This window comes from Equus przewalskii, chromosome 12 (genome assembly GCF_037783145.1).
Source record: "Equus przewalskii isolate Varuska chromosome 12, EquPr2, whole genome shotgun sequence".
Lineage (NCBI taxonomy): Eukaryota > Metazoa > Chordata > Mammalia > Perissodactyla > Equidae > Equus > Equus przewalskii.
The window spans coordinates 6,503,409-6,528,202 of NC_091842.1; the positions used below are offsets into that span (position 1 = coordinate 6,503,409).

Below are 24,794 nucleotides of genomic sequence, written 5' to 3' on the forward strand. Positions count from 1 at the left end.
GTTACGCCCACGAGCAAACCAGCTATTTCATTCGGTGTTCTTACAAAAATAATCATTAGACTTGCAATTTTCTACCACTTTAAATTTGTTCCTGGAGAGACACTGTTTTTGTGGGTCAACTTCTCTCCAGGAGTGGAATTACTCAGCTTTTGCCGACATCTTCGCAAAATCAGAGGTATGCTATGTGCTGCAGTTACAACCATAGTCATCACGGGCTAATCCATTCCTGAAAATAATTCTAAGATCAAAGGAGCCTATATCACATTCTTTTAAACGAGAAAATAAGAATGCACTCACCGCCTGTCCAAAAACTCCCAACCAATTTCTCTAAATATCGCTCAAACCCTCTTTAAACACCTAAAAATAATTCTCCAAACACTTCTGCATAAGATAAACATTTTAAACACCAGTTACCCAATTATTTAACACTTGAACTCCACCGTGATTGCTTCTGCGAGGAGTACACAACAATATACGCTCTATTGGATGAGAATTAAGTATTCCCTTTAACTTGCAACAAACATGTACTACAGAGCAAATAAACAACGTAATAATGTGTTAACGATATGTAATTAAGGCAATAGGATTTCACAAAATAAAATGACTTTTTTAAATGGTTACTTAACAAATGATTCTGGTAATGGAGAAATAGGGCAACAGAAAACTCTCTAATGACAATTAGAAAGGTGGACAAAATATACAAAACATCTACTCAAAGATAAGAGAGAGGTGATAAGGTAGTAAATAGCAGGTCAATATCCAAGAGGAAAGAGAACATCAGAGAGTGAGCCCAGCATTTTAGGACTGCTTTACCCCAAGGGCTATTTGCTGATTCCAGAACAGATGGCTGAGAGCCTGAGAAGTACTTTGAACAGCCTATCATGACCACAGAGACAAAAGCTGGAATCCAGGGCCCTCCAAGGATGAGAGTTCTGGCAAATGTCTCTTGTACTCGTCAGAGTTCTCCAGAGAAATGGAACCAATAGGAGAGAGAGAGAGAGACAGATAGACAGACACGCAGATAGAGATATACAGGTAGGCAGATAGATACAAAGAGACTTTATTATAAAGAATTGGCTCACATGATTATGGAGGCTAGTGAGAAAAACTCTGCAGAGCTGACGTCCCAGTTTGACTCTGGAGGCCAGAAGCTGCTGTGGAACCAGAAAGAGCCAATGTTCCAGTTCAAAGGCTGTCAGGCAGATAGAATTCTCTCTTACTTGGGGGAGGTCAGCCTTTTGTTCTATTCAAGTCTTCAACTGACTGGATAAGGCCCACCAAAATTACGGAGGGCAATCTGTTTTATTCATTCTACTGATTTACATGTCAATCTCCATAGCAAAATGTATTTACTATAGAGTTAAAATGCATGACAAGAACAGAATATAACTGTGAAGAAGGCTAATAATGGAGTTAAGCTTTTCTAAGACCTTTGCACTATCCAGGAAGAGAAAGTACTAATCAGTGGTGTGCTGGTAAATGTTTAACAACCAACTCTCCACAGGACAAAAGCCCTGATCTGCATCCTTTGCTACTTTCTATGCTGGCTGATCTCAAGCTACCAACAAGAGGTTACTGAACACGGAGTTGGGAAGAGATGGGCACAACTGGCTCTCCTGAGCCGGTGTGAGCCAGCTCCAGCACACCTCTGAATCAGTCCTTGAAAATGGAATAATAAAAAATAATCAACGCAAAAAAAGGCAGGAAAGAAGAGAAAAAGAAACAGAATAGCCAGGAGAAAAATCAAGCATATAAAAAGATGGTAGAGTTAAACTCAAATATATCATTAATTACTTAAAACGTAAGTGGACTGGATATTTCAGTCAAGAGATAAATACGCTATAAAAATAAAATGCAGCTATATGTTAAGGGCAACACATCTAAAAACATAAGGTAACAGAAAAGCTGAAAGCAAAAAGAGAGAAAAAGATACGCTACGCAAACACTAATGAAAAGAAGGCTAGTATAGATACATTAATATCAGAGACGTACATGTTAAGACAAAAAGCACTGTTAGAAAGGAACAATTCATAATGAAAAAACATTCATCAGAAGATGAATTTTATAACACAGAGACACCTATGATATAGCCTCAAAGTACAGTTTTAAAAATGACAGAATTAGGGGCCGGCCCGGTGGTGCAGCAGTTAAGTTCACACGTTCTACTTCGGCAACCTGGGGTTCGCTGGTTTGGATCCCGCGTGCAGACACGGCACCGCTTGGCAAGCCATGCTGTGGTAGGCATCCCACATATAAAGTAGAGGAAGATGGACACAGATGTTAGCTCAGAGCCAGTCTTCCTCAGCAAAAAAAAAAAAAAAAAAAAAAAAGAGGAGGATTGGCAGATGTTAGCTCAGGGCTAATCTTCCTCAAAAAAAAAAAAAAGAAGAAAAGAAAAAAATGACAGAATTAAGGGCTGGCCCCGTGGCCAAGCAAAGCTCGTGAGTTCCACTTTGGCGGCCCAGGGTTTTGCTGGTTTGGATCCTGGGCACGGACCTAGCCCCACTCATCAGGCCATGCTGAGGTGGCGTCCCATATAGCACCGCTAGAAGGATCTACAACTAGAATCGACAACTATGTACTGGGGGGCTTTGGAGAGAAGAAGAAGAAAAAAAAAGATTGGCAACAGTTGTTAGCTCAGGGGCCAATCTTTGGGGAAAAAAAAAGACAGAATTAGAGAGGAAACAGATAAATCCAGAATCATTTGGGAGACATTAACACACCTTTCTTAGTAACTGAAAGAATAAGAAGCAAAAACAAACGAGTAATGAAGCTGGAAATTATGCAATTGAGGTAGAAATCACTAACAAAAATATAACTTAAAACTCCCATGTTTAGAAACTAAGAAATGCCAAATCTATACAAAATCTTCCAGAAAACTGAAGAGAAAGAAATAATTCTGAACCCATTTTATGAGGCCAGAATTCCTGAGACCAAAACTAGAAATTACAAGAAAAGCAAACTACAAAACAACATCCTTCATAAGCAAAGATTTTAAATTAAATTTTAAATTGTTAAATTCTTAAGAAAATTTTAGCAACTGAATACAATAACGTATAAAAAGAATAATATATCAAGACGAAGTAGGACTTCTCCCAGCAACGCAAGTTTAGGTTAAGGGCAACACATCAAAAACATAAGGTCTAAAATCAATGAAAAACTATAAAACTTCTAGAAAAAACGAGGAGAAAATCAATATAACCTAGGATTAGGCAAAGATTTCTTAGCCATGACATCTGATAAACAGACTTCCTCAAAATTAAAAACTTCCGCTCTTTGAAAGACATCAAGAGAATGAATGAAGAGAAGCCACAGACTGGGGAAAAACAACTGGGAAATAGTAAATTATGACAATCAACTTGGTACAATATGTTTGAATAATAATTGCCACAATTTATTGAGTGCTTTTAATGTGTCAAGAACTGTCAAGCACTTTATGTACATTGTCTATTTTAATCCTTAGAACAACCCTAAGAGGTGGGAACCATTACCCTCATTTGACAATGAACTTAGAGTGGCTGGCCCGGTGGCACAGCGGTTAAGTTCGCACCTTCCGCTTTGGCAGCCCGCGGTTCACCAGTTCGGATCCCAGGTGCAGACATGGCACCGATTGGCAAGCCATGTTGTGGTAGGCATCCCACATATAAAGTAGAGGAAGATGGGCACCTATGTGAGCTCCGAGCCAGTCTTCCTCAGCAAAAAAGAGGAGGATTGGCGGCAAACGTTAGCTCAGGGCTAATCTTCCTCAAAGCAAAACAAATAGACCATAAACTTAGAGAAGTTGATTGACTTGCCCAAAGTCATAATAGCTGGTAAGCTGCAGAGTCAGTTCTATTTATTTCCAAAGTCAATGAACTCTCTTAAGCACTCCATCATACTACCTTTTTATTAAAATAATCTAAGATTGCATAACAACACGGAAAAAGTGTTAGAAACAAAATGCGTATGAAGTGGCGCTGCCTCCAGCAGATTTACAGACCAATGGCCTGCAGATTTATCAAATCAGAAAAACAATACTTGGTATTCATAAGTACGCTTATGTGCTTGCCTTGTAAGGATGGTATTTGTGACAGCATGCTATTTATATACCATCTGGACTACTTTATGCCCTTAGACACCCTATAAACTGGTCCCATCCCTGCGCTGTGGAAATGAACCGGGTGAGCAGCCTACAGTGGAAAAATCCACTTGCATTTTTCAATCCCTCTGCACTGAATTGTAGAAGATCCTTTCTACAGGAAACTTTCCCTCCTTGGCACGATACCCAGCAAATATGACAATATCTAAAGCCTAAGGATTAACACAGAGTATGCATTTATGTTTTTACCCTTTTGCTTATGCATAGTTTTTACAGGCACTGATTCAATAATATTTCCAACAGTCTCTGTGGTGAGTAGGTGGCAGGCACTGACCCACGTAAGACAGAAATGGAAGCAGATTGGCATTCAGTGTTCACTGTGGTTCAGCTGGTGGCACAAGTAAGAACCAATCTTCTTACTCTCCAAACCCACATTCCAGATACTAAACCAAAGCTCTCTTGAGCAGAAGGAAATCCTTAGGGCTTTGCAAACACATAATCTTTTGGATCTATAATTGGTGATAGTCCTGATGTGTCTATACAAGCCCCTCCCCCCCCATTCCCAACTGGTGGTAATCTCTGTGTTCTTTGAAATCCTAGACTGTTTATTTCATTCATTCATAGTTTCATTCAACAAACACTAACCAGGACCTTGCAGGTTCGAGGCACTGTGCATTTCCTTCTATTTAAAACTATCTGTGAACTGATCTTAACCCATTTTAAGTTCCTTGAGGACAGAGAGATATTAATCAACTCTTGAGCACGTTGCAGGAAATGCTTAACACAAGACTTGGCACTTGGTGTGTACTCAGTAAACATTTAATCGCATGAAGCTTGACCAAATTCCAATTCAATCCTATTCCAGTTCCAATTTAGTCAACAAAGCAGACAAAACCATCACGTGGCAGTGTCCAACTCCTCACTTCTTCCCATTTCCCATTTCTCAGTACCACCTTCCTTGAAACTAATTTTTTAACAGGGAGAGTCCTCATTTTGGATATTAAATCAGTGTCATTACACAAGTCTAAAAACTAAAAATAACTCACCCTCCTTAGAACCCAACGGCTCTTATACCCAGGCATGATGGGATAATGCGAAATGCTCTGGACTAGGCATCAGGACAGTGACTCTGGACTGCCGCTGACCTGTGTCAAAACTTTCATGAAATCTCAGAATCCTCTGGTCCTGTTTCCCCAGTTATAGAATAAGATGGTTTCCACCCAAAGAGCCCCTTCAGCAGTAAAATTCTACCATCTGGGATGACTCATAAAGTATGAAATGAAATGCATCAAATGATAAGCCTTGCTTAGGCTAAAATGCAAAACACGAACTCAAAAGATAGAACCAGAGATTAATATTAAAGGGCTTATTGATACTCTTCTGGGGCTAAGTTATTTCTCCCCTTGTCATCTATCATAAAACATCCGGTATTATTCATTTGTATGTGTTATTCTCATCTACCCAGATTACAAACTCCTTCGAAGAAGGAACTGCACTGTCCTTTGTAAAGAGGTGGAATCTAAATAAAACACTGTTGGCATGTAGACTCTGGGTACCAACTCCACATACTTCCGGGTTGGCTCATGTAACTTGCAGACACACGAGGAATCCTTGCTTCCATGCGGTGCTGTCCTTCCTTTTCCAAGACTTTGTCTCCGGGAGGAGGCAGTTAATCTACAATGATCTTTCCGCCGTCTCAATCTCTCCTCTATCTCCCTGGGACCCAAGACTTAGTAGCCACGGGACACAGTGACACCAATTACTTCCCGGGCACGCGTGCTCCACGAACAGCTGGATGAACTAGCCCCAGAGAACACAGTGTGGCTCGGTGACATCGGGAATTTGACGGGTTCACTAAGCATTGGGGTCAAACTTGCAAAGCACCCCAGGGAACCACACAGTTCCATCCGCAGTGGCCGCAAGGGCAGGGGTGCTGCTCCAGAATTCCTACAGGTTCAAGGGCGGCGGGTGTGGCCGGAAGTGGGGTTCAGAGCATCTCTAGAAGCCACATGGGCACAGCAAGCTCTGTCTGCACGTGTTTGGGGGGAGTTGCTAGATTCCCCCAATTTCTCTGTCCTGTGGCGCCATCTTGGGAGCAGGGTACAAGTGATCTGACCGAGGAAAGGTCGAGAAGGTTCCTCGGAGAGGGCTTTCCACAGAGGGGGACTGCCTCTGACGGGGGCACTCTGCGGGGAGAAGCACGCAGTCGTTCGTCGGCTCCATGTGGCTCGAAAGGCCCCAATTCTCAGTCATTCATTTCCTGACAACAGCACTCGTGAAAGCGCCAAGGCTCCACACTTCCGGCCGCGAGTCTGAGGAGCTCTTTCGAGGAACGGAGTAAGACATCCACGCCCTCTCGTCACCATTCTCCAGCCGTTGTGTGACGCCGCTTCAGGCACTCCGCGACCCGACCCTCCCCACGCCAGCCCCCGCCCGGGACCCGGGCCGCGCGCCCGAGCTGTGCGCGTGCGCAGACCGCCCGCGCGGCCACGCTGCGCAGGCGCCCTGGCCATTTCCGGGATCTGTCAGCCGCTCCCTCTGGGCCTCGGTCCTCCGCCCGCGCCCGCCGGAGCCTGTTCGCGTCGACTGACCAGAGTCCGCGAATTCTCCGCTCCGAGCCCGTCCGGACTGCCCCGACCCCAGGTAAGGGGCAGCTGGGGCGAGCTTCTGGCTCTGTCGGCGTCTGCGGCCCCGGACTGGCCCCCGCGGGGGCGGGGAGGCGGGGGCGTAGGCCGCGGGGCTCGAGGCCGAGGGGCGGGCCGGGTCTCCCTGCCCGGCCTCCTGAGGGGGCGGGGATGCCTGTTCTCCGTGGGGCCCGCCGAACCCCTGGGATCCCCTTGAGAGATCGCATCTCCCAAGATCTGCGAGCTCCAAGCCTCCTTCACTGCCAGAACTAACGAATCCTCCTGCGCTTCCATTGCCCTGTTTGCACCTCTTGTGGGCGTTCATCACAATTTGTGGAATTGTGGTGAATGGGAGCCCCTCCCCCGATCGAGCGTCACGAGGGCCCGTTCATTTCTCTCTTTAGCATCTAGAATAGGTCCCTGCACGCAGTCGTCGCGCGTGGGATGTCTAGGGCAGCCCTCAAGCCTTCAGCTGCTGGGGGACCCTCCCGAACTCGAGAAAAACCCTTCCCGGAGTTCTTTAAGATTCCCCCGCTCCGAGGCCTCCTTCCCTTGAGCTAGAATGGCACATCCTCGCTCCTCCTCGCTCCTTGTCTGTATGGAACCTCTTAGATGGCACTTGCGCGTTCCCACCCTCCCGTGGGACTGCCCCACTACAGTCCCGGCACCGCCACTCGGTTGGGGGACCCTGGGAAGATTGCTTTTCCGAGTCCCTGCTTCCTCATCTAAAGAAAGAAGATTTTTAGGGCTTTTCTGAGGATCAAGTGAGTTTGTTTGCATAAATTGCTTAGAAGAGTTCCTGGCCCGGAGAAGGTGCTCAATCAGTGTTAGCTATTATTACTGCTTCTGAGCATCCTACATCTATTCTCTCTTCCCTTCCTCTCCTACACCCCTTCCCCCAGACTTCGAGGACCAGAAAAGTGTCAGATTTATTTGAGTTTCTGGCTCCCACCCGGTACTTACTGTACACTGCTTAGATCTTTGATTATAAAGCCATCTGTTCTCATACTGCAGTTTTGGAACCTGAAGGAAAGGCTAACCTACTTTTTTCTACCTCGACTCGTTGCCTAAATGACCTGAATTATCCTACTTCTGACCTCATTTGTCAGTTTTATCTGCCCTTTTGTTTTGACCTAGGCCCTGGGTTCTTCGAGTATCTTAAAAAAAAGAAAAGAAAAACAAAGGACAATCCAACAGTCAGGAAGGTGTTTTTGCCCTGTGGCTGCTTCCTACCAAGGTGACTCTGTTGACATCACCATTAAAGGAAGGGATCATCTTGGAAAATGAAAACTCCTGCTTGGAGGGAGAGTGGCAGGATTTTGATCTAGTTAGCTAATCCTAGGCTGAGACAAATTCTGCATAAAGAAGTTTAAGATGGTCTGCTGGTGAGGCTGGCGCCTGGAGTTGGAATCTGTCTCTGGACGTGGTGGAGGGTGTGGTGACCTTGTTGGAGCACCTGGTACTGGTTGTGTAATGAGAGCAATTAGAAACTGGGTGAATCACAGTCTTGAAAACCGACCCTGAGCAGGGAACTGGAATTCCCACTGTACAAATACCTGCCAGCACCAGGGCCAAGAATTTAAAGCATATGTAGATGTTTCCATGTTCGGAGGATACCAACTGGTGTGTGCTTCTGGGGATAGTTCAGAAGCCTTGGGTCAAAGGAAGAAAGAGCACTAACTTACAGAGCATCTGTTTGGGGCTAGGCTTTGTGCTACATGCTTTCACTGTTATCTCATTTAATCCTCCCGCCAACAGCCTCGGGATGTCAGTGGTAGGTCCGTTTTACAGATGAAAAAATGAGATTTAGAGAGATTGAGTGACCTGCCGAGAGTCTCATAGGTAGTATGTGTCCAAGTCAGGTTTCATACCCAGGTCCCCCTGGCTTCAGAGCCCACAGCTCGCCAAACATCAGAATGACTGTACTCAAAGTGACAGGTAAAGAAAGGAGTTGGGGGCGGGCGTCTTCCTGGGATCATACTGTGCTATAAATCGTTCTCTCTGTCAGTGCTGGACAATAAAAGTTCATCAATAGAAGCTTGTTAAATTTAACGTCACCACCTTTTTGTCTGTCTGTTTTTGTCTTCTCTACCCCTCATTAAGACAGAGGTTTTCAGATTTCACTTAAATATTAGTCACAGCTTAGAACTTATAATTATCACCCTCCATGACAGAAGACATCTTTTCTTGGTGCAGGATTTAAGCTGCTATTATACTTCTGCTTTCACTGAGTTTGATGAATACATGCTGTGTTTACTGGGTGCCTTATAAATTTGACGAACCTGAGTGTTGTTTTGGCCCACAGACTCAAAATAGCCACATGATTATAGAACAAGTATAGGTCTGAGTCTTTGTCCAAATATGGAACTTGAATGACATAACGAAATTAGAAAGGCAATTTTAGAAGTAATTATGCCGTTGTGTAAATATTTACCTCTTTTGAAGGCTTTGCTGCATTGCTTATAAAACTGAGCTGAAAATGCGAAAGCCTTTGTCCGCAGCTCATGAAATGTGTGCTTTGATGGCATGTAGATATTCACATTACATTATTAATTTGCAGGCCAATTTTGTTTCACTTTGCAAAGGAGCCTATAAAATGTGTCTTTCGAACTAAATTGTTTTTAATTAAGGAGATATCTGTGACACATGTTATATTGAGTAACTATGAGTAAAACCTGTTGTAGGAGGTAAGCATCTGAAATCAGAGATAAAGAGGATTATGCAGTGAGCATCTGGAAGTTCCTTTTTTTTCTGAGGAATATTAGCCCTAAGCTAACATCTGCTGCCAGTCCTCCTCTTTTTACTGAGGAAGACTGGCCCTGAGATAACATCTGTGCCCATCTTCCTCTACTTTATATGTGGGACACCTGCCACAGCATGGCTTGACAGGCGGTGCATAGATGCACATCCGGGATCCGAACCAGGGAACCCCGGGCCACTGAAGCAGAACGTGTGAACTTAACTGCTGGGCCACCAGGCCGGCCCCCTGGAAGTTTATTTTTTAAAAAACAAATTAAGCAGTCTCATTTAAATTCCTGTAAAACATTTTTTAAATTTCCAATTAGAGGTCTTTATTTTTGAGTTGCAATTTGCGTTCTGGAACATGTAAAAGTAAAAAATTAATGACGTAAGTATCTTCACTCTTAGAATAGAATGTGAAACACTGACATTTCTCTGCTAGTTGCAGATATCAGATGTTTTATTTAAGGGTGCACTTATCTCTTTTGACCTTTGGGTTCCTTTACAACAATTAGCAGAGACGTTTCTTTTGCTTTCCGTTGAGATTGATTTCTGCTTTGTCTGCTGAACTGGTTCACAACTTTCTGGTGGCCCTTCCATTCGTTTCCTGCTTGCATCAGGATTCCTGTCTCACGTTTCAGTCTCCACCCTAGGTTAATGTGACTTGTACTTAAGTGTATTGAAATTTCAGAGTGTTGGTAGAGCCCCTCTTAGAAATGGTAAAAGGGGGGGCGGAGGAGCAGGGGAGGCTGGCTGCTTTTTTGAAAAAATGTCTCCTATTTCAGGTAGTGATTGCTTCTTCAATGGATCTAGGTTTGGCTGAGATAGAGAATTTTATATGATTTTTAATTTAATGATGTTTCACAGATTCCTGCTTTTCATTTAGTTACGATACAAAGTTTAAAGAGTGATACAACAAACATCTGCATATTCTGCCTAGATGCACCAGTTGTTAACATTTTGCCACGTTTACTATCTGCTTGTTCCAAAAGATTGAAAATAAGTTACAGAAGACATGATGACACTTCACCCCTAAACACTTCATCATATTTATGTCCTAAGTGCTAGGACATTCTCCTACCTAACAGCAAACAACTGCCATAGTTAAGAAATTGAAAATAATTCCTTACTGTCATGTAGTAGGTAGTCCAAATTTAACTTTTACCTATTGTACACAGTACATCTTTTATGGCTATTTTAAAAATGTCGATTCCAATCAAGCTTCATTGATCAGATTTGGTTTTCATAGCTCTTTCGATCTAGAACAGTCCCCCCAGCTCCATTTGCCTTTTTTGAATAGTCTAGGCCAATTGTTGTATAGAATGGGACACATTCTGGTTTTAACTAGTTTATTTCCCCTTGTGTTATTTAACTAATTCCACCCTTTATTTCCTGTAAACTGGAAATTAGGTCTGGATGTTGATTAGATTTAGAGTAAATACGTTTGGCATAAATACTTCGTAGGTAGCTTGGCCATCTTACCAGGTTTCTCCCGGGTAGTCTTATGACCTATTGTCACAGCGTGATTATTAATAGCGCCCCTTTTTGTTCTCTTAAAAGTGTTCTGGTCTGGAGGATTAATCATGTGCTCACTATTTATAAGTGATCACGTGCACTTCGTGTTGCTTCCCCTCAGAGGCCCATCAGATTAGATTGTTCCACTATTTATAATACTGAGTTCGATCACTTGGTTGAGGTGGAGACGTAGTTTTTTATTGGAAAGGCACGTTTTTCCCATTGTAATTAGTACGTAATCTGTGGGATGATAATTTGAGGCTGTGTGAATATCCTCTACCCCAACAATCTTTAACCCATCGTTTTAGTGTCCCTTGATGAGCCTTGACAGAATAAATTATACCTTGGTGGTTACAATGATAGTTGTATTTAAATGATTAAGTTTTTAACATTGAAATTGATTCTTTTTTAATGGGACAATAATGTTTTTGTTTATCCCCAAACATTTCAGGATTCCTCAGACAACTTAAATAGTGGTTGCTTGCCATTTTAAATGCTTTTTTCTGTTGCTCCTTGCAGCTTTCTGTCCTTTGAAAACACTAAGAATAATGTCCCTGCATCAGTTTTTACTAGAGCCGATCACCTGTCATGCCTGGAACAGGGATCGTACCCGTAAGTACACTGTTAACTTTGCTCCTTTATTTTGGTACCTTGGATACTTTGAGATTTAGGGACCTTTAGGGATCGCGCATTTCAGTGTCACATGTGAAAAAGACATAGACTTAGAAGGGAACTCAGTCAGTCCTTTGGTTTACAGCTAGACAAACTGAGGCCTCGATCACTGGACGGACTTTCCACTGGTTACACCAAGATGATGTCAGAGCCAGTTGCTAACACCCAAGGCTTCTGGCACTCTGTCCACGTCTTTTTCCACACTACCTCTTGGAGGACAGTTTGTATCAGAGAGATCTGTCATTGTCCTAAGAACCCAGTGTCTGGGGTGGTTTCACAATAACATCACACTCATCCAGCACTTACTAAGAATGCTAGGACCTAGAAATAACCTGTTGACAGAGACATATGGTTTACTCCGGAGGTACCGAGAGCAGTATGAACTAGTAATTTTTTTTTTTTTAAGACTGGCACTTGAGCTAACAACTGTTGCCAATCTTTTTTTTTTCTTCTTCTTTCTTCTTCTCCCAAAGCTCCCAGGTACGTAGTTGTATATTGTAATTGTCAGTGCCTCTGGCTGTGCTAGGTGGGACGCCGCCTCAGCATGGCCTGATGAGCAGTGCGATGTCCACGCCCAGGATCTGAGCCGGTGAAACCCTGGGCCGCTGAAGCGGAGTGCACGAACTTAACTACTCGGCCACGGGGCGGCCCCTGAACTAGTATTTACTATGTTATTTATAATAAGCTTAAGTTTCTAGTTTTCCAGCTCCAGCAAACTAGAAAGGGGTGGAGAAGACTCTCAGAAATAGGCACAAGGGGGCTGGCCCCATGGCCCAGTGGGTAAGTTCCTGCGCTCCGCTGCGGCAGCCCAGGGTTTCACCAGTTTGAATCCTGGGCACCAACATGACACCACTCGTCAGGCCACATTGAGGCGGCATCCCACATGCCACAACTAGAAGGACCCACAACTGAAAATACACAACTATGTACTGGGGGGCTTTGGGAGAAAAAGGAAAAAATGAAATCTTTAAAAAAGAAAAATAGGTACAGTACAGCAAGCAAAACGTCAGATAATATGACAAGGAGGAAGCAAAAAATCTAAAAACAGAGACAGAAGTGTAGTATCATGCCCATGCGTTATTTTAAAAAGTTAAATTATATTCATTATCTTTTTTTAAATAACAGCTGTATTGAGATATAATTCACATAACGTAAAATTCACCTTTTTAAATTATACAAGTCAGTGGTGGTTAGAATGTTCAGTTATGCAACAATCACCACTATGTAGTTTGAATATTTTCGTTACTCAAAAGGAACCCTCTATACTCATTAGTAGTCACTCCCAATTTTCCTCAAAACTTCCAGTCCTGGGCAGCTACTAATCTACTTTCTATCTCCATGGATTTGCTTATTCTGGACATTTTGTCTAAATGGAATCATACGCTACCTATGAGGCTTTTTGCTTCTGGCCTCTTTCACTGAGCATGTTTTAGGGTTCATCCATATTGTAACATGTGTTAGTACTTTATCCCTTTTTATGGTTGAATAATATTGTGTAGACACACCACATTTTGTTTATTCATCAGATAGTGGACATTTGGGTTGTTTCCACTTTATGGCTATTGTGCATAATGCTGCTATGAACATTCACATATAAGTTTTTATGTGGACATATGTTTTTGATTCTCTTGAGTACATAGGTAGGAGTTGAATTGCTGGGTCATATGGTAACCGTGTTGAACATTTTGAGGAACTACCACACTGTTTTCCAAAGTGGCCACACCATTTTACATTCTCACCAGCAGTATGTGAGGGTTCTAGTACTTCTCCACATCCTTGTCAACACTTGTTATTGTCTGTCTGTTTAATAATAGCTCTATACCCACTATATCCTAGTGCGTATAAAGTAGTGTCTATTTTTAGTTTTGGTTTGTATTTCCCAGATGATTAATGATGTGGAAGATCTTTTCATGTGCTTATTGTCTATTTGTCTTCTTTGGAGAAATGTCTATTCAGATCCTTTGCCCATTTTTTAAATTGGGTTGTTTGTCTTTTTATTGTTGAGTTATAAGAGTTCTTTATATATTCTGGATACAAGTCACTTGTCAGATATATGATTTATAAAATCTTTTTCCATTCTGTGGGTTGTCTTTTCGTTTTCTTGATGGTGTCTTTTGAAGCACAACAGATTTTAATTTTGGAGAAGTTGAATTTTATCTTTTTTTTCTTTTTTTGCTTTATCTTTTCTTAGATAAAGAAACCATTGCCTAATTCAGGGTCACAAAGATGTATACCTATATTTCCTTAGAAGAGTCATACTTTTAGCTCTTATATTTAGGTCTTGGATCCATTGTGTTAATTTTGTATATGGTGTGAGGTAGGGGCCCAGCTTCATCCTTTTGCATGTGAATATCTGTTGTCCCAGTTTCATTTGTTGAATACTATTCTCTCCCTGTTGAATTATCTTGGCACCCTTGTCAATCAGTTGACTGTCAATGTGGAGTTTTATTGGACTTTCAATTCTATTCCATTGATCTTTATGTTTATCCTAGTGCCAGGACCACACTGTTGATTACTGTAGCTCTGTACGTTTTGAAATTGGGAGTGTGAGTTCCTACTTTGTAGTTCTTTCTCATGCTTGTTTTGGCTCTTCTGGGTCCTTTGCATTCCTATATGAATTTTAGGATCAACTTATTAATTTCTGCAAAGAAACCAGTAGGATTTTGATATGGATTGCTTTGAATCTGTAGATTCACTATCTTTTTTAAAGCAGTTCAGACATAATTCACTCATTTTTAAATAAATCTTTGGTATATAAACAGTACACTCCAGGTTATTGTTGGATGAAGTGAAGACCTATATATGAGCCCCTGTCTTGGGTACTTGAAAATACGTTAACTTGGCAGGATAGTGAATCTAGAGCTTTTGTTTTGTGGTTGTCTCACAGAGTTTCGTAGCTGAGTTTCCTGTATCTTCTGTCTCCATTTTTCCATCTAACAATAGGTTTTTGGAGTATTTCCAGTTATTTTTAATAGAAATCCAGGGCTGGCCCCATGGCCGAATGGTTGGGTTTGTACGCTCCACTTCAGTGGCCCAGGGTTTTCCCAGTTCGGATCCTGGGCGCACACACGGCACTACTCATCAAACCATGCTGAGGCGGCATCCCACATGCCACAACCAGAAGGACCCACAACTAAAAATATACAGCTATATACTGGGGGGCTTTGGGGAGAAAAAGGAAAAATAAAATCTTAAAAAAAAAAGAAATCCAAGTTATCATTGTCCACATTTAAACTACTTGATAAACTCAATATATTGTCAGATTTTTTGTTATGCCACATATAATTTGAAATCTATAACATTTTCCAGGTTATAATTTGGGTTTAGCTCTTGAAATCCCTATATACATCTTAGAAATTTAGAGAAATATATAACTAGTTTCCAGAAAAGCACCTAAAGTCTTAGGATTTTAGCACTAGATAATTATCTAGTTCCACAGTTTCATCTGTAAAACAGATATAGCTTCCCTAAGGAGGGGAGAAAAGGTGATATATAATAGATGGGGGAACGTTAAATGACTGACCTAAAGTTTGGGTCATAGATCCCAATTTTAATTTTAAGAAATCACTGTTTTTTTAAAACTAGAAAAAAAAAATCAATATAAGTTCAAAAAAATCCATTATATATAGTTTTAATATTTCAGATTTGTCCAAGAGATTTCTCTTGAAAACAATTTTATTTTGTGATTTATATTGGTTTTGTTCTAAAGGAAAACTTAAATATAATTTATTAGCAAAATCAAGCTTTTTTAATAAACTAGTGGTTCCAACCTGAGTCCATGAAAGCTTAAATGCTATTTTCAGCGTTTCAGAAAGTCTAACAGAAATTAAATATTTATCGCTAATACTGTTGTACGGGTGAACTAAAATGTTGAATATCTTTGCTATGGGCTAAAATTGTGTCAGCTAAGTATAGTAACATTGTTATTTCTTGCTGGTTAGAATCTTTAAGTGACAGTTGTATATGTCTCTGATAAAATGAATTTTTAAATTTAGTTTTTCTACAAAACATTCAAAAATATGAAGTCCAGGGCCCGGCCCCGTGGCCGAGTGGTTAAGTTTGTGCACTCCGCTTCTGGGGCCCAGGATTTTGCCTGTTGGAATCCTGGGCACGGACGCGGGACTGCTTATCAAGCCACACTGAGGCGGCATCCCACGTGCCACAACTAGAAGGACCCACAACTAAAAAGACACAACTATGTACCAGGGGGCTTTGGGAGAAAAAGGAAAAATAAAATATTTTTTAAAAAATAACTAAATAATAAAAATATGGAGTCCAAATAGGTAAAAATAATGGAAGGAATTCTTCAGGGGTAGATATTGGGAATGCTTTTTTGGAAACAGCTTTCCTATTCCTTCCTTGAGTCTGTTTTTAAAATGCCAGCTGTAACATATCCCCTTTTTTGGTGACAGTTTCAAGTTCAGATGTTCACTGTTGACTTTCTCCTTCAGAGATTGCCCTTAGCCCTAATAATCACGAAGTGCACATCTATAAGAAGAACGGGAGCCAGTGGGTGAAAGCTCATGAACTCAAGGAGCACAACGGACACATCACAGGTAAGGGAAGACCACCGTGAGCTTCTGTTGTACTGACACATGTGCACTCTTCTGTTTAAACAAAGAGCTCGACACAGTAAGTCTGCCATAATGTTTAAAGTTGTGCAGCATTGGGCCGGCCCGGTGGCACAGCAGTTAAGTTCGCACGTTCTGCTTCTCGGCGGCCCAGGGTTCGCTGGTTCGGATCCTGGGTGCGGACATGGCACCGTTTCGCAAAAAGGCATGCTGTGGTAGGCGTCCCTTGTATATGGTGGAGGAAGATGGGCATGGATGTTAGCTCAGGGCTGGTCTTCCTCAGCAAAAAGAGGAGGATTGGCAGTAGTTAGCTCAGGGCTAATCTTCCTCAAAAACAAAAGTTGTGCAGCATTGACTGAGTTTTCTTTAGAAAATTTGAGGAAACGTCATAATAGTGATCTCAATTTGTAAGTGCTTCCTTTAGCCCCACTGGTGCACGGCACTCTGCTAGTGTCATGAAAAGCGCTGACCCTACTCTGAGGACTGAAGAGCTTAAATTAGGAGATGAGACGTGAAAGCGAAAACTAGACAGCGTGGCAGCTGTGTGAAAATGTAAGCCAGACTGCGTTCCCAGGTGCTGAGGGAACGCAGTGTCTTCCACAAGTTTCCTGCATGTTGTTTTTGGGGCAAGGAAGACATTCCAAAATACTGAAAAGAGCAAACGGTAATATAACGCACGTCAATATTCCCACCAAGCAGAATTAACTATCTTTACCTGTGCCGGAAAACTTAGGAAAGAAAGACTTACTAATAAGGAATATTATTCCAGATAATGGTAGAGTCCCCTCTTGCCACCAATCCCATTCCTCTCCTGCAGTCTGTAATTTGGTATGACATTGTCCCAATCCATTTTTAATACTTTTTCCTACCTGTCTATACATTCGTAAGCAATCTTTAGCACTACTGTATTGGCTAGTATTTTTAAATGTTAAGTAAATGGCATCGTATTGTGCATCTCTTGCAGCTTGCTTTGGCATTCTACGTTGTTTCTGCGCTCTATCTATGTTTGTGTATCTAGATCAAGTTTATTCCTTTTAACCGCTGTTTAGCATTTCAGACCTCATTTATTCACTCTTTCCTCCACTGAAGGGCATTTAGGTTGTTTCCAGTTTTTCCTTATTACATTCAAGTGCTAAGTCAAGCGTCCCTCTGCAGATCTCCTTGTTCACGTGTGAATGTTTGTCTGTGGCAGAGTTGTCACAGCACAGGGGTCTGTCCCTCTTCACCTTTGCGAGGCATCATCGGATTGCCTGTGTAAGAGTGCTTACTTTCCCACATCCCGTGCGTACTCGATATGGTCGCACTGTCTAATGAGTGAAAGTTGGTGTCTCTATAAGTTGCGTTTTCCTGATTAATAGGAAGGTTGAGTATATTTTCAGATGTTTATATGCCATCTGATTTCTTTTTTGTGACTTTACTGTTCATAACTCCTGACCATTTTTCTATTGAGTTTTTGTCTTTTTCTTGTTGACTTGTAGAAGACGGGATCTTAAAGCATTGGCTCTGTGGCAGATTCCTGAGTGTACATTAACTTTCATCTTTGACAAAAAGTATCAGTGAGTAGATGGATAGAGGGGGCAAGCACAGCAGTGCTAAGTTTTATGAAGCAAGTGTCAAATAAAGGAGGAGGAGGAGTCAGAGGTAAAAACGGGGAATTTTTGCAGTGGTTTTCAGAATTTAGTAAACCAAATTCTGATCCAAATTTCCAAAGAATGTATGGCTTTGTTCTTAAGTCATGTCTGGCTATTTTTAAAAAGCACATTTTCACTTACTGCTTTGTTCAGAAAGAAGTCTTGTTCTTTGATCCTTCCTAGTAGAGTTTTCTCATCCTGTTTTCTGGCAGACTTGACTCAACTGCTTGCTTTCAACAGTTTGGCCAAGCACATTAAAGCTGGTTCTCTATAGCTTTTCAGTTACGCATTTCTCACTGCAGTCTTGAGTTTCCCCTCTCCTCTCAATGACATTTGCACTTAAGTGGGCAGCAAAGGGACTGATAGGGATTGTTTGTTTAATTAGGACCCTGGAATTTTGCCTCTAATCCCCTAACATTCTGATTAACTTAAAGATATCCTTCCCCCAAAACAGAGAAAAACTGCGCATGTTTTGACCTTCTGCGCCCCAGCGAAAACCCAGGACCATCCCTTCTGGCTTTGACTGGTGATTTGTATGTGATGCTAGTGAGTGCTGGGAGCCGACTGACTGGATTACCGAACCAGCACCAAAAACATAATTTCTATTTTTGTCACTATTGCTTTCCCATGACCTTATTTCTATTAGTTTTGGCCTATTTTCTTGAAGTCCCTTTGCCAGTGGCTTTGTGGCCTAAAAATAAGAATGCTCATATTTTAAATGGGAATTTTAGCATTAGGAAATACTTGTAAATGACAAAGGGCTAAGATGAAAGACCAAAGAAATAGCAAAAAAAACCAAAAAGTGAAATATTTAGTTATGTCCTTTTTCTCCCCTGCTTCTCTTTTGGAATCCTTTGAACTTGGGCCTGTTTTCTGTCCAAATGCTCAAATGACATTTTTTTTAGATCTGAAAAAACTGTTGTTGGAAAAATCTAAATATAACTCTGTGGCAGGAGACCAAGGATCAAACATATTTTCTCAGAAGGATAGTAACTACAGGAAAAAAACTATCTTCTGAAGCTTTCTAGAAGAAAAGACTAATCAATCAGTACTACAGAGAAAAAGAGTATGGCAAACATCAAAGGGATGGCAGAGTTCTGGTGTTGTTTTCTGTAAGTTTATGCTTTTGTGTTAAATGTTTGATCACTGTCTCTCTTGAAAAAAACATTTTACTGTGGACAGTTTTAAACAGATGACAAAAACAGAATAGTGTAATGGGCCCCTATGTACCCATCACCCAGATTCAACAGTTATCAACTCACAGACAGTCCTGTCCTTTTCAACTCACCTTCCCTCTTGCTGTTCTATTTTAAAGCACATCCCAGATGCATCATTTCATGTTTGAGTTGGTATCTCTAAAAGATGAGGACTCTTCAGTAAAAACGAATACTCTAGTCTCTTCTAATTGGGATCCTACCAAGGTACACACATGGTTGTGATTGATCTCTCTCTTAAATCTTTTTGTTTTCTTTTGTTTATAGGTTCCCTTTCTTCCCTCTTTTAAGCCTTTGCAATTTATTTGTTGAGAAAATTGAGAAATCAAGTCCTTTGTTTTCCAGAGCCCGGATTTTACTGACTGCGAGCCCATGGTGCTTTACGTATTCCTCTGCCCTCTGTGTTTCCTCCAATTGCTAGTTGAAGTTAGGTGGTGGTTGGTTCTTTCATGAAGGAGGCACAGCATGTCTCGTCGTCTTTCTTTCTGTGATGTTAGCATCTGTCGATGATTGGTGCCGTCTCCTTTCATTTAGTAGTGGCTGCAACATGGTGATATTCTAAATCTACTATTTCTTCTCTGTTAGCGGGAATACATTTATAAAAGAGTCAATTACCTTCATTACTGCTGGGTTACCCTGAGACATAATTAGTACAGGAAAGATAGGATAGATGCTCGATTCCCCTCCTTTTCCTTTAAAGTCATCTGATGGCAGAAAAACTGAAAAAAAGAATATTTGCCTCTTACTGAAGGTTTTTTAACAAGTGTGTCTTTTTAAAAAAGTTTTAGGTTAATGTCATCTAAAATCGTTTGAGGCTCTAACTGTGGTTTACAACTCCCATATTCGAGTGAAAGATGTAGCTATAGAAGTAAGCTTAGAACTATAGAACCAAGCAGAAGGCAGTTCCCTGCATATTTCTTAGAGAGTAAGGAGCTATTGATTGTTATTTATTTACTTTTTTGGTGAGGAAGATTGTCTGTGAGCTAACATCTGTGCCAGTCTTCCTCTGTTTTGTATGTGGGACACCACTACAGTGTGTAGTGAGTGGTATGTATGTCCTCACCCAAGACCCAAACCTGCGAACCCTGGGCCACCGAAGCGGAGTGCACGAACTTAACCACTACGCCACTGGGCGAGCCCCTGATTTTGTTTTTTTTAAGCACCTCATGCTTAATAAGCACCTCACAAATTTTTGTAAAACATATATGTGTTTAATTAGAGTGATGGTCATTTGGAATAAAGGGTGAAATTTGAGATTGTCAGAATCGTTACAAAATCACTGAGCTTTCTCTTTACAAGGCAGTGTTCTGGATGTTAGAGGATATGTTAGTTTTCTGTTGCTGTGTAACAAATACTACAAACTTAGCAGCTTAAATTAAAACACATTATTATCTCACAGTTTCTGTGGGTCAAGAGTCTGGACATAGCTTATCTGGGACCTCTGCTTAGGGTCTCCCAAGCTGTTAGAAATGTAGGTGTCAGCCAGAGGAGGGTTCTCATCAGAGGCTCGGCCAGAGAAGGATCTGCCTCCAAGCTTCCTCAGGTTGTTGGTGGTAGAATTCACTTCCTTGCAGTTGTAAGATTTGTGGCGATTTGCTTCGTCAGAGCCAGCAATGGAGAAAGGGCGTGAGAATCTCTAGCAGGCGGGGCTCTGCACTCTGATGTAGTAATCTTGTACACTAATCACCCACATCTCATCACTTTCCAGCATTCCATTGGTTAGAAGTGAGTCACAAGTCCTGCCCACACCCAAAGGGGCGGGGTCACCCCAAGGGATGGGGTCACACAAAGGCATGGGTGCCAGCAGATGGGATCATGGGGACCACCCTAGGGTCTGCCCACCACAGTAGTTTCAAATACTTGCTTCCTCTTTTCAAGAAGTTTGTAACCAAGTTAGTCATAAAAATAAGAATATTTTGCATCACACTTCTGGGAATTTATCATAGATAATTTAACCAGAGCAAAAATGTATGTGCCTGAATGTTTATTCCAATTTTATCTGTTTTAACAAATGATTGGAAACTAACAAACTATTCAACAGTGGGGTGTTTTGGGAAATTATTATGAGAAGATCAATGTTCTAAAATAAAGTATAACCACTACTAATTTATAAAAAGCGGGAGAAAATGTTTGCCATGATAATATCATTTTGGGGGAGGAAAGTATGTGGAGATAAAGAACAGGGGCAGGGGCCAGCCTGCTGGTCTAGTGGTTAAGTTTAGCACTCTCTGCTTTCTGGGCCCAGATTCGGTTCCCAGGTGCAGATTTATACCAACTCATTAGCAGCCCAGCTGTGGCAATGACCCACATACAAAATAGAGGAAGATTGGTGACAGATGTTACCTCAGGGCGAGTCTTCCATAGTGAAAAAAAAAAGAAAAAATTGAGCGGACTGTTCATGTAGGTGAATGAATGAATAACTCTTCATACTATAAAGTCACTGTGCCTTATGACTGGAGACTCTGAATTTATATTCACTTTACTTTTTCCATACAAATATTAAGAATGCTAATTATTACTTTTTAGGGGGATATTTGTAATAAAAACTTAGTAGTAGTACTTCTATACTTTCATTGTGAAATTGCAGAAAATATCTCATCAATAACTATAAAATGACTCAGTCATAGCAAATTTTACTCTAGGTGTATAACAAACTGACCTTGACTTTGGGATCCTTCACAGAGGCGTCAAATAAGTAAAAGTCTGGTCAAATAAGAAAAATAAGCCTGGGGCTGGCCCCGTGGCTGATTGGTTGAGTTCACACGCTCAGCTGCAGGCGGCCCAGTGTTTCGTTGGTTCGAATCCTGGGCACGGACATGGCACTGCTCATCAAACCACGCTGAGGCAGCGTCCCACATGCCACAACTAGAAGGACCCACAACGAAGAGTATACAACTATGTACCGGGGGGCTTTGGGGAGAAAAAGGAAAAAAATAAAATCTTAAAAAAAAATAAATAAGCCTTACATTCAGATGCAAATTTAGGTCTCTTCCTGTTGAGGTGCGAAGATGCTCAAGGACTCTTTCATAGAACCTACATCATATCGAAAAGGTGTTTAGGTTCGTTTAAATGACAGTGACCTTTAGAAGAATATATAATGAATCTCAATTTATATTTTCCCCTCTATGTATTGAAGATTATTTTTATTTACACTGTATGTTGTTTTTATTTGGATGCCATATAGCAGACTTTCAGTTAATATCATGGAATGAGTCTATTAATGACTGGTATTAATGAATGAAGTTACTTTCAGACCAAAACAAAAAATTCTAATAGAGAAGAAAAAGATAATGGATCTTCAGGCCAGATATCTTCAGAAACCTGTGAGTGGGTAGAAAGAATGCCGTGTTTAGTTTTGTAACCTCTGCAATTATAAAACTGCATTATAACATAGCTCTGTTCTACCTGGCCTCATAGAGGATCCTGAGTTACGGGAACTTTGCAGAGAAACATCCTTGCTTTTGTGTGTGAGGTGGTGACCAGGACCATAGATGGGGGAAGGATGGGGCGGGGAGGAAGGTACCAGGCCCATATCTGGCGCCGCCTTGCCAGTACCCACCTGCCTGTGCCATGTCAGTGTCATTGGCCAAGCAAAGCAGATGACACCATGTCTTACCTATTACAGGCATCGACTGGGCTCCCAAGAGCGACCGCATTGTCACTTGCGGGGCAGACCGCAATGCCTATGTCTGGAGTCAGAAAGATGGTGTCTGGAAGCCAACCCTGGTGATCCTGCGAATTAATCGTGCAGCCACGTTTGTCAAGTGGTCCCCGCTAGAGAACAAATTTGCTGTAGGAAGTGGAGCGCGGCTCATTTCTGTTTGTTACTTCGAGTCTGAAAATGACTGGTGAGCAACATCTGAATATTTTTTATTTCTTTCTGTAGAACTGTACGTTTAGACCGCTGTGTCATTGGTTTCTTGAGGCACTAGGTGAAGCCTTAAATATAACTTCAGGTTTTTCCTCAGCTGGACCTTTTTTCCCCTCTGAAATTCTCCATTTTCTCTGATTGAGCATTTTTCCTTCTTAGGTGCACCTTAAGTCAAATCCCACCTCTTTCTCATGTTAATGTCATGCTGTGGCTTCCATGTACTGATCTCCTGACTTGTTTGTTGTTAAGATACTGCTGCTCTTCTCACGCTGTACTGTCCAAATTGCTGTTTTCTCCCTCTGATAGATAAATTCTAAACTCAAAGATTCTTGGTGCCCTGAGGAACATTTTTTTTTCTCTCTTTAACTATCAACTAGGATTCTTACAGATAACAGTGTTCTCCTTTCTTTAAAGTTTGTTTGCTAACCAAATCTGTCTTGAGATAATTATTTTACTTGTTTAAACCATTGAAGTATAAACTGACCAGAATCTTGGAAATATAATCAGACTGTTGTACTTTTTTTTTTTATAAATCACGAGTAGCTGAGCCAGTCAAAATACAGAGATTTGTTTTTATGCATAACGTAGTTGAACTACTCCTTCCTGCTTGCTTTGATAAGAAAATGACTCTGCTCTACCTGGCATGCATTCAGAAAGGGTGGGAAATACCTTTCAACATAGAGCTGTCATTCAGTATGAAACGGGCAGTGTTTGTATTTGCACTAAAAATAGCAGAGTACACATTACTCTTTGTGTTGGTGTTACTGTTTGCTTTCTGCTAAAATAGTGAAAGGAAGAGATTATCATATTAGATTTTGTAATTTAGTAAAACTGCAGAAATTTTGATTCTGTGAAACAAAAGTCTCTGAATTTGCAACAAGATTGATTTATGAATTTAAGACATGCATTTTTCTTTCAAGCATGCATAAAATAAATAAGGCTATCAGAATGTTGCCTGCTAAAAATCACTTGGAGTCTTGCCGTTAGGAATAGATGAGAAGCAACTTTTCTTCCTAGGTAACCTTCAACCTTAGCGATTGTTCAGATTTTTATTCATTGAAAAATGGTCTCAAATATAGGTCAATTGGGCTTTACTGTAGTACAAGGTACTGTCTTTTGAACAAGCTGTATGTTCAGGGGAGTTTCTCATTGGTACGATGCGCATACTTTAAAACAACGTCTGAAAAGCCTTTAGTTTTAAATGACTGCATTATAAAACAAGTTATAATATTGTCTGCTTTTCACAATGAAATTTTTCAGATAAGTTCTTAAGAAAAAGATTCTATAGAAGAGTAATAATTTAGCATTCAAGGAAAGGCATCTGGCTCGACATTAAGTCCCTCAACTTTTGAACAGCAGAACGTGTCTGGTTTTTAAGCAGCAGTTCAGGGGCAGAAATTTAGTTAGTTCAGCCAGAATAATGACTGATGTTAGACGTAAGTAAACTTTGGAGTGGAGCAGAGACCTGCCTAGAGGCCAGTCCCTAACAAGAGGTTCTGCTAAGTTCTCGGTGAAAAAAAATTGATGAAAAAAGAATTTGCAGCTTCACGGAGACTTAGCTATCTTACAACCTGAACTTAACCCAAAAAGAAGTAACAAATCACTGAATATTTGTAATGCAAATTCAAGTAATTTCAAACCTCAATTTTTGTTTCAGCGGTTAAAGTCACACATAAGCTGAAACTCCATGGGGCAGTACCAGAGTTAATCCATGAATATACTTACTAATGAGGGTCCCCTGGTAGCGGGGAAAGTTTGGAACCAGCTGCCCTCGTGGGAGAGTCAAAGCCTGTCTTTCAGGGACCCTTTGTGGCTCTCCTTCCTCTCTTCCTTTAGAAAGGCATCTTCTCCCTGGCAGGAGGCCTGGTAGCCACAAACC

At 41.2% G+C, this 24,794-nt stretch overlaps 1 protein-coding gene across 1 annotated transcript in view; it reads left to right on the forward strand.

The window, feature by feature from the left end:
* Positions 1 to 392: 392 nt before the first annotated feature.
* ARPC1A (actin related protein 2/3 complex subunit 1A) overlaps positions 393 to 24,794 on the forward strand; it is a 34,132-nt gene continuing 9,730 nt past the window's right edge. The window contains exons 1-4 of the mRNA XM_008516056.2: positions 393 to 6,721; positions 11,476 to 11,568; positions 16,080 to 16,184; positions 22,670 to 22,892. Coding sequence (XP_008514278.1) covers positions 11,505 to 11,568; positions 16,080 to 16,184; positions 22,670 to 22,892 — 392 coding nt within the window. The 5' untranslated portion in view covers positions 393 to 6,721; positions 11,476 to 11,504. The remainder of the gene's footprint in view (positions 6,722 to 11,475; positions 11,569 to 16,079; positions 16,185 to 22,669; positions 22,893 to 24,794) is intronic.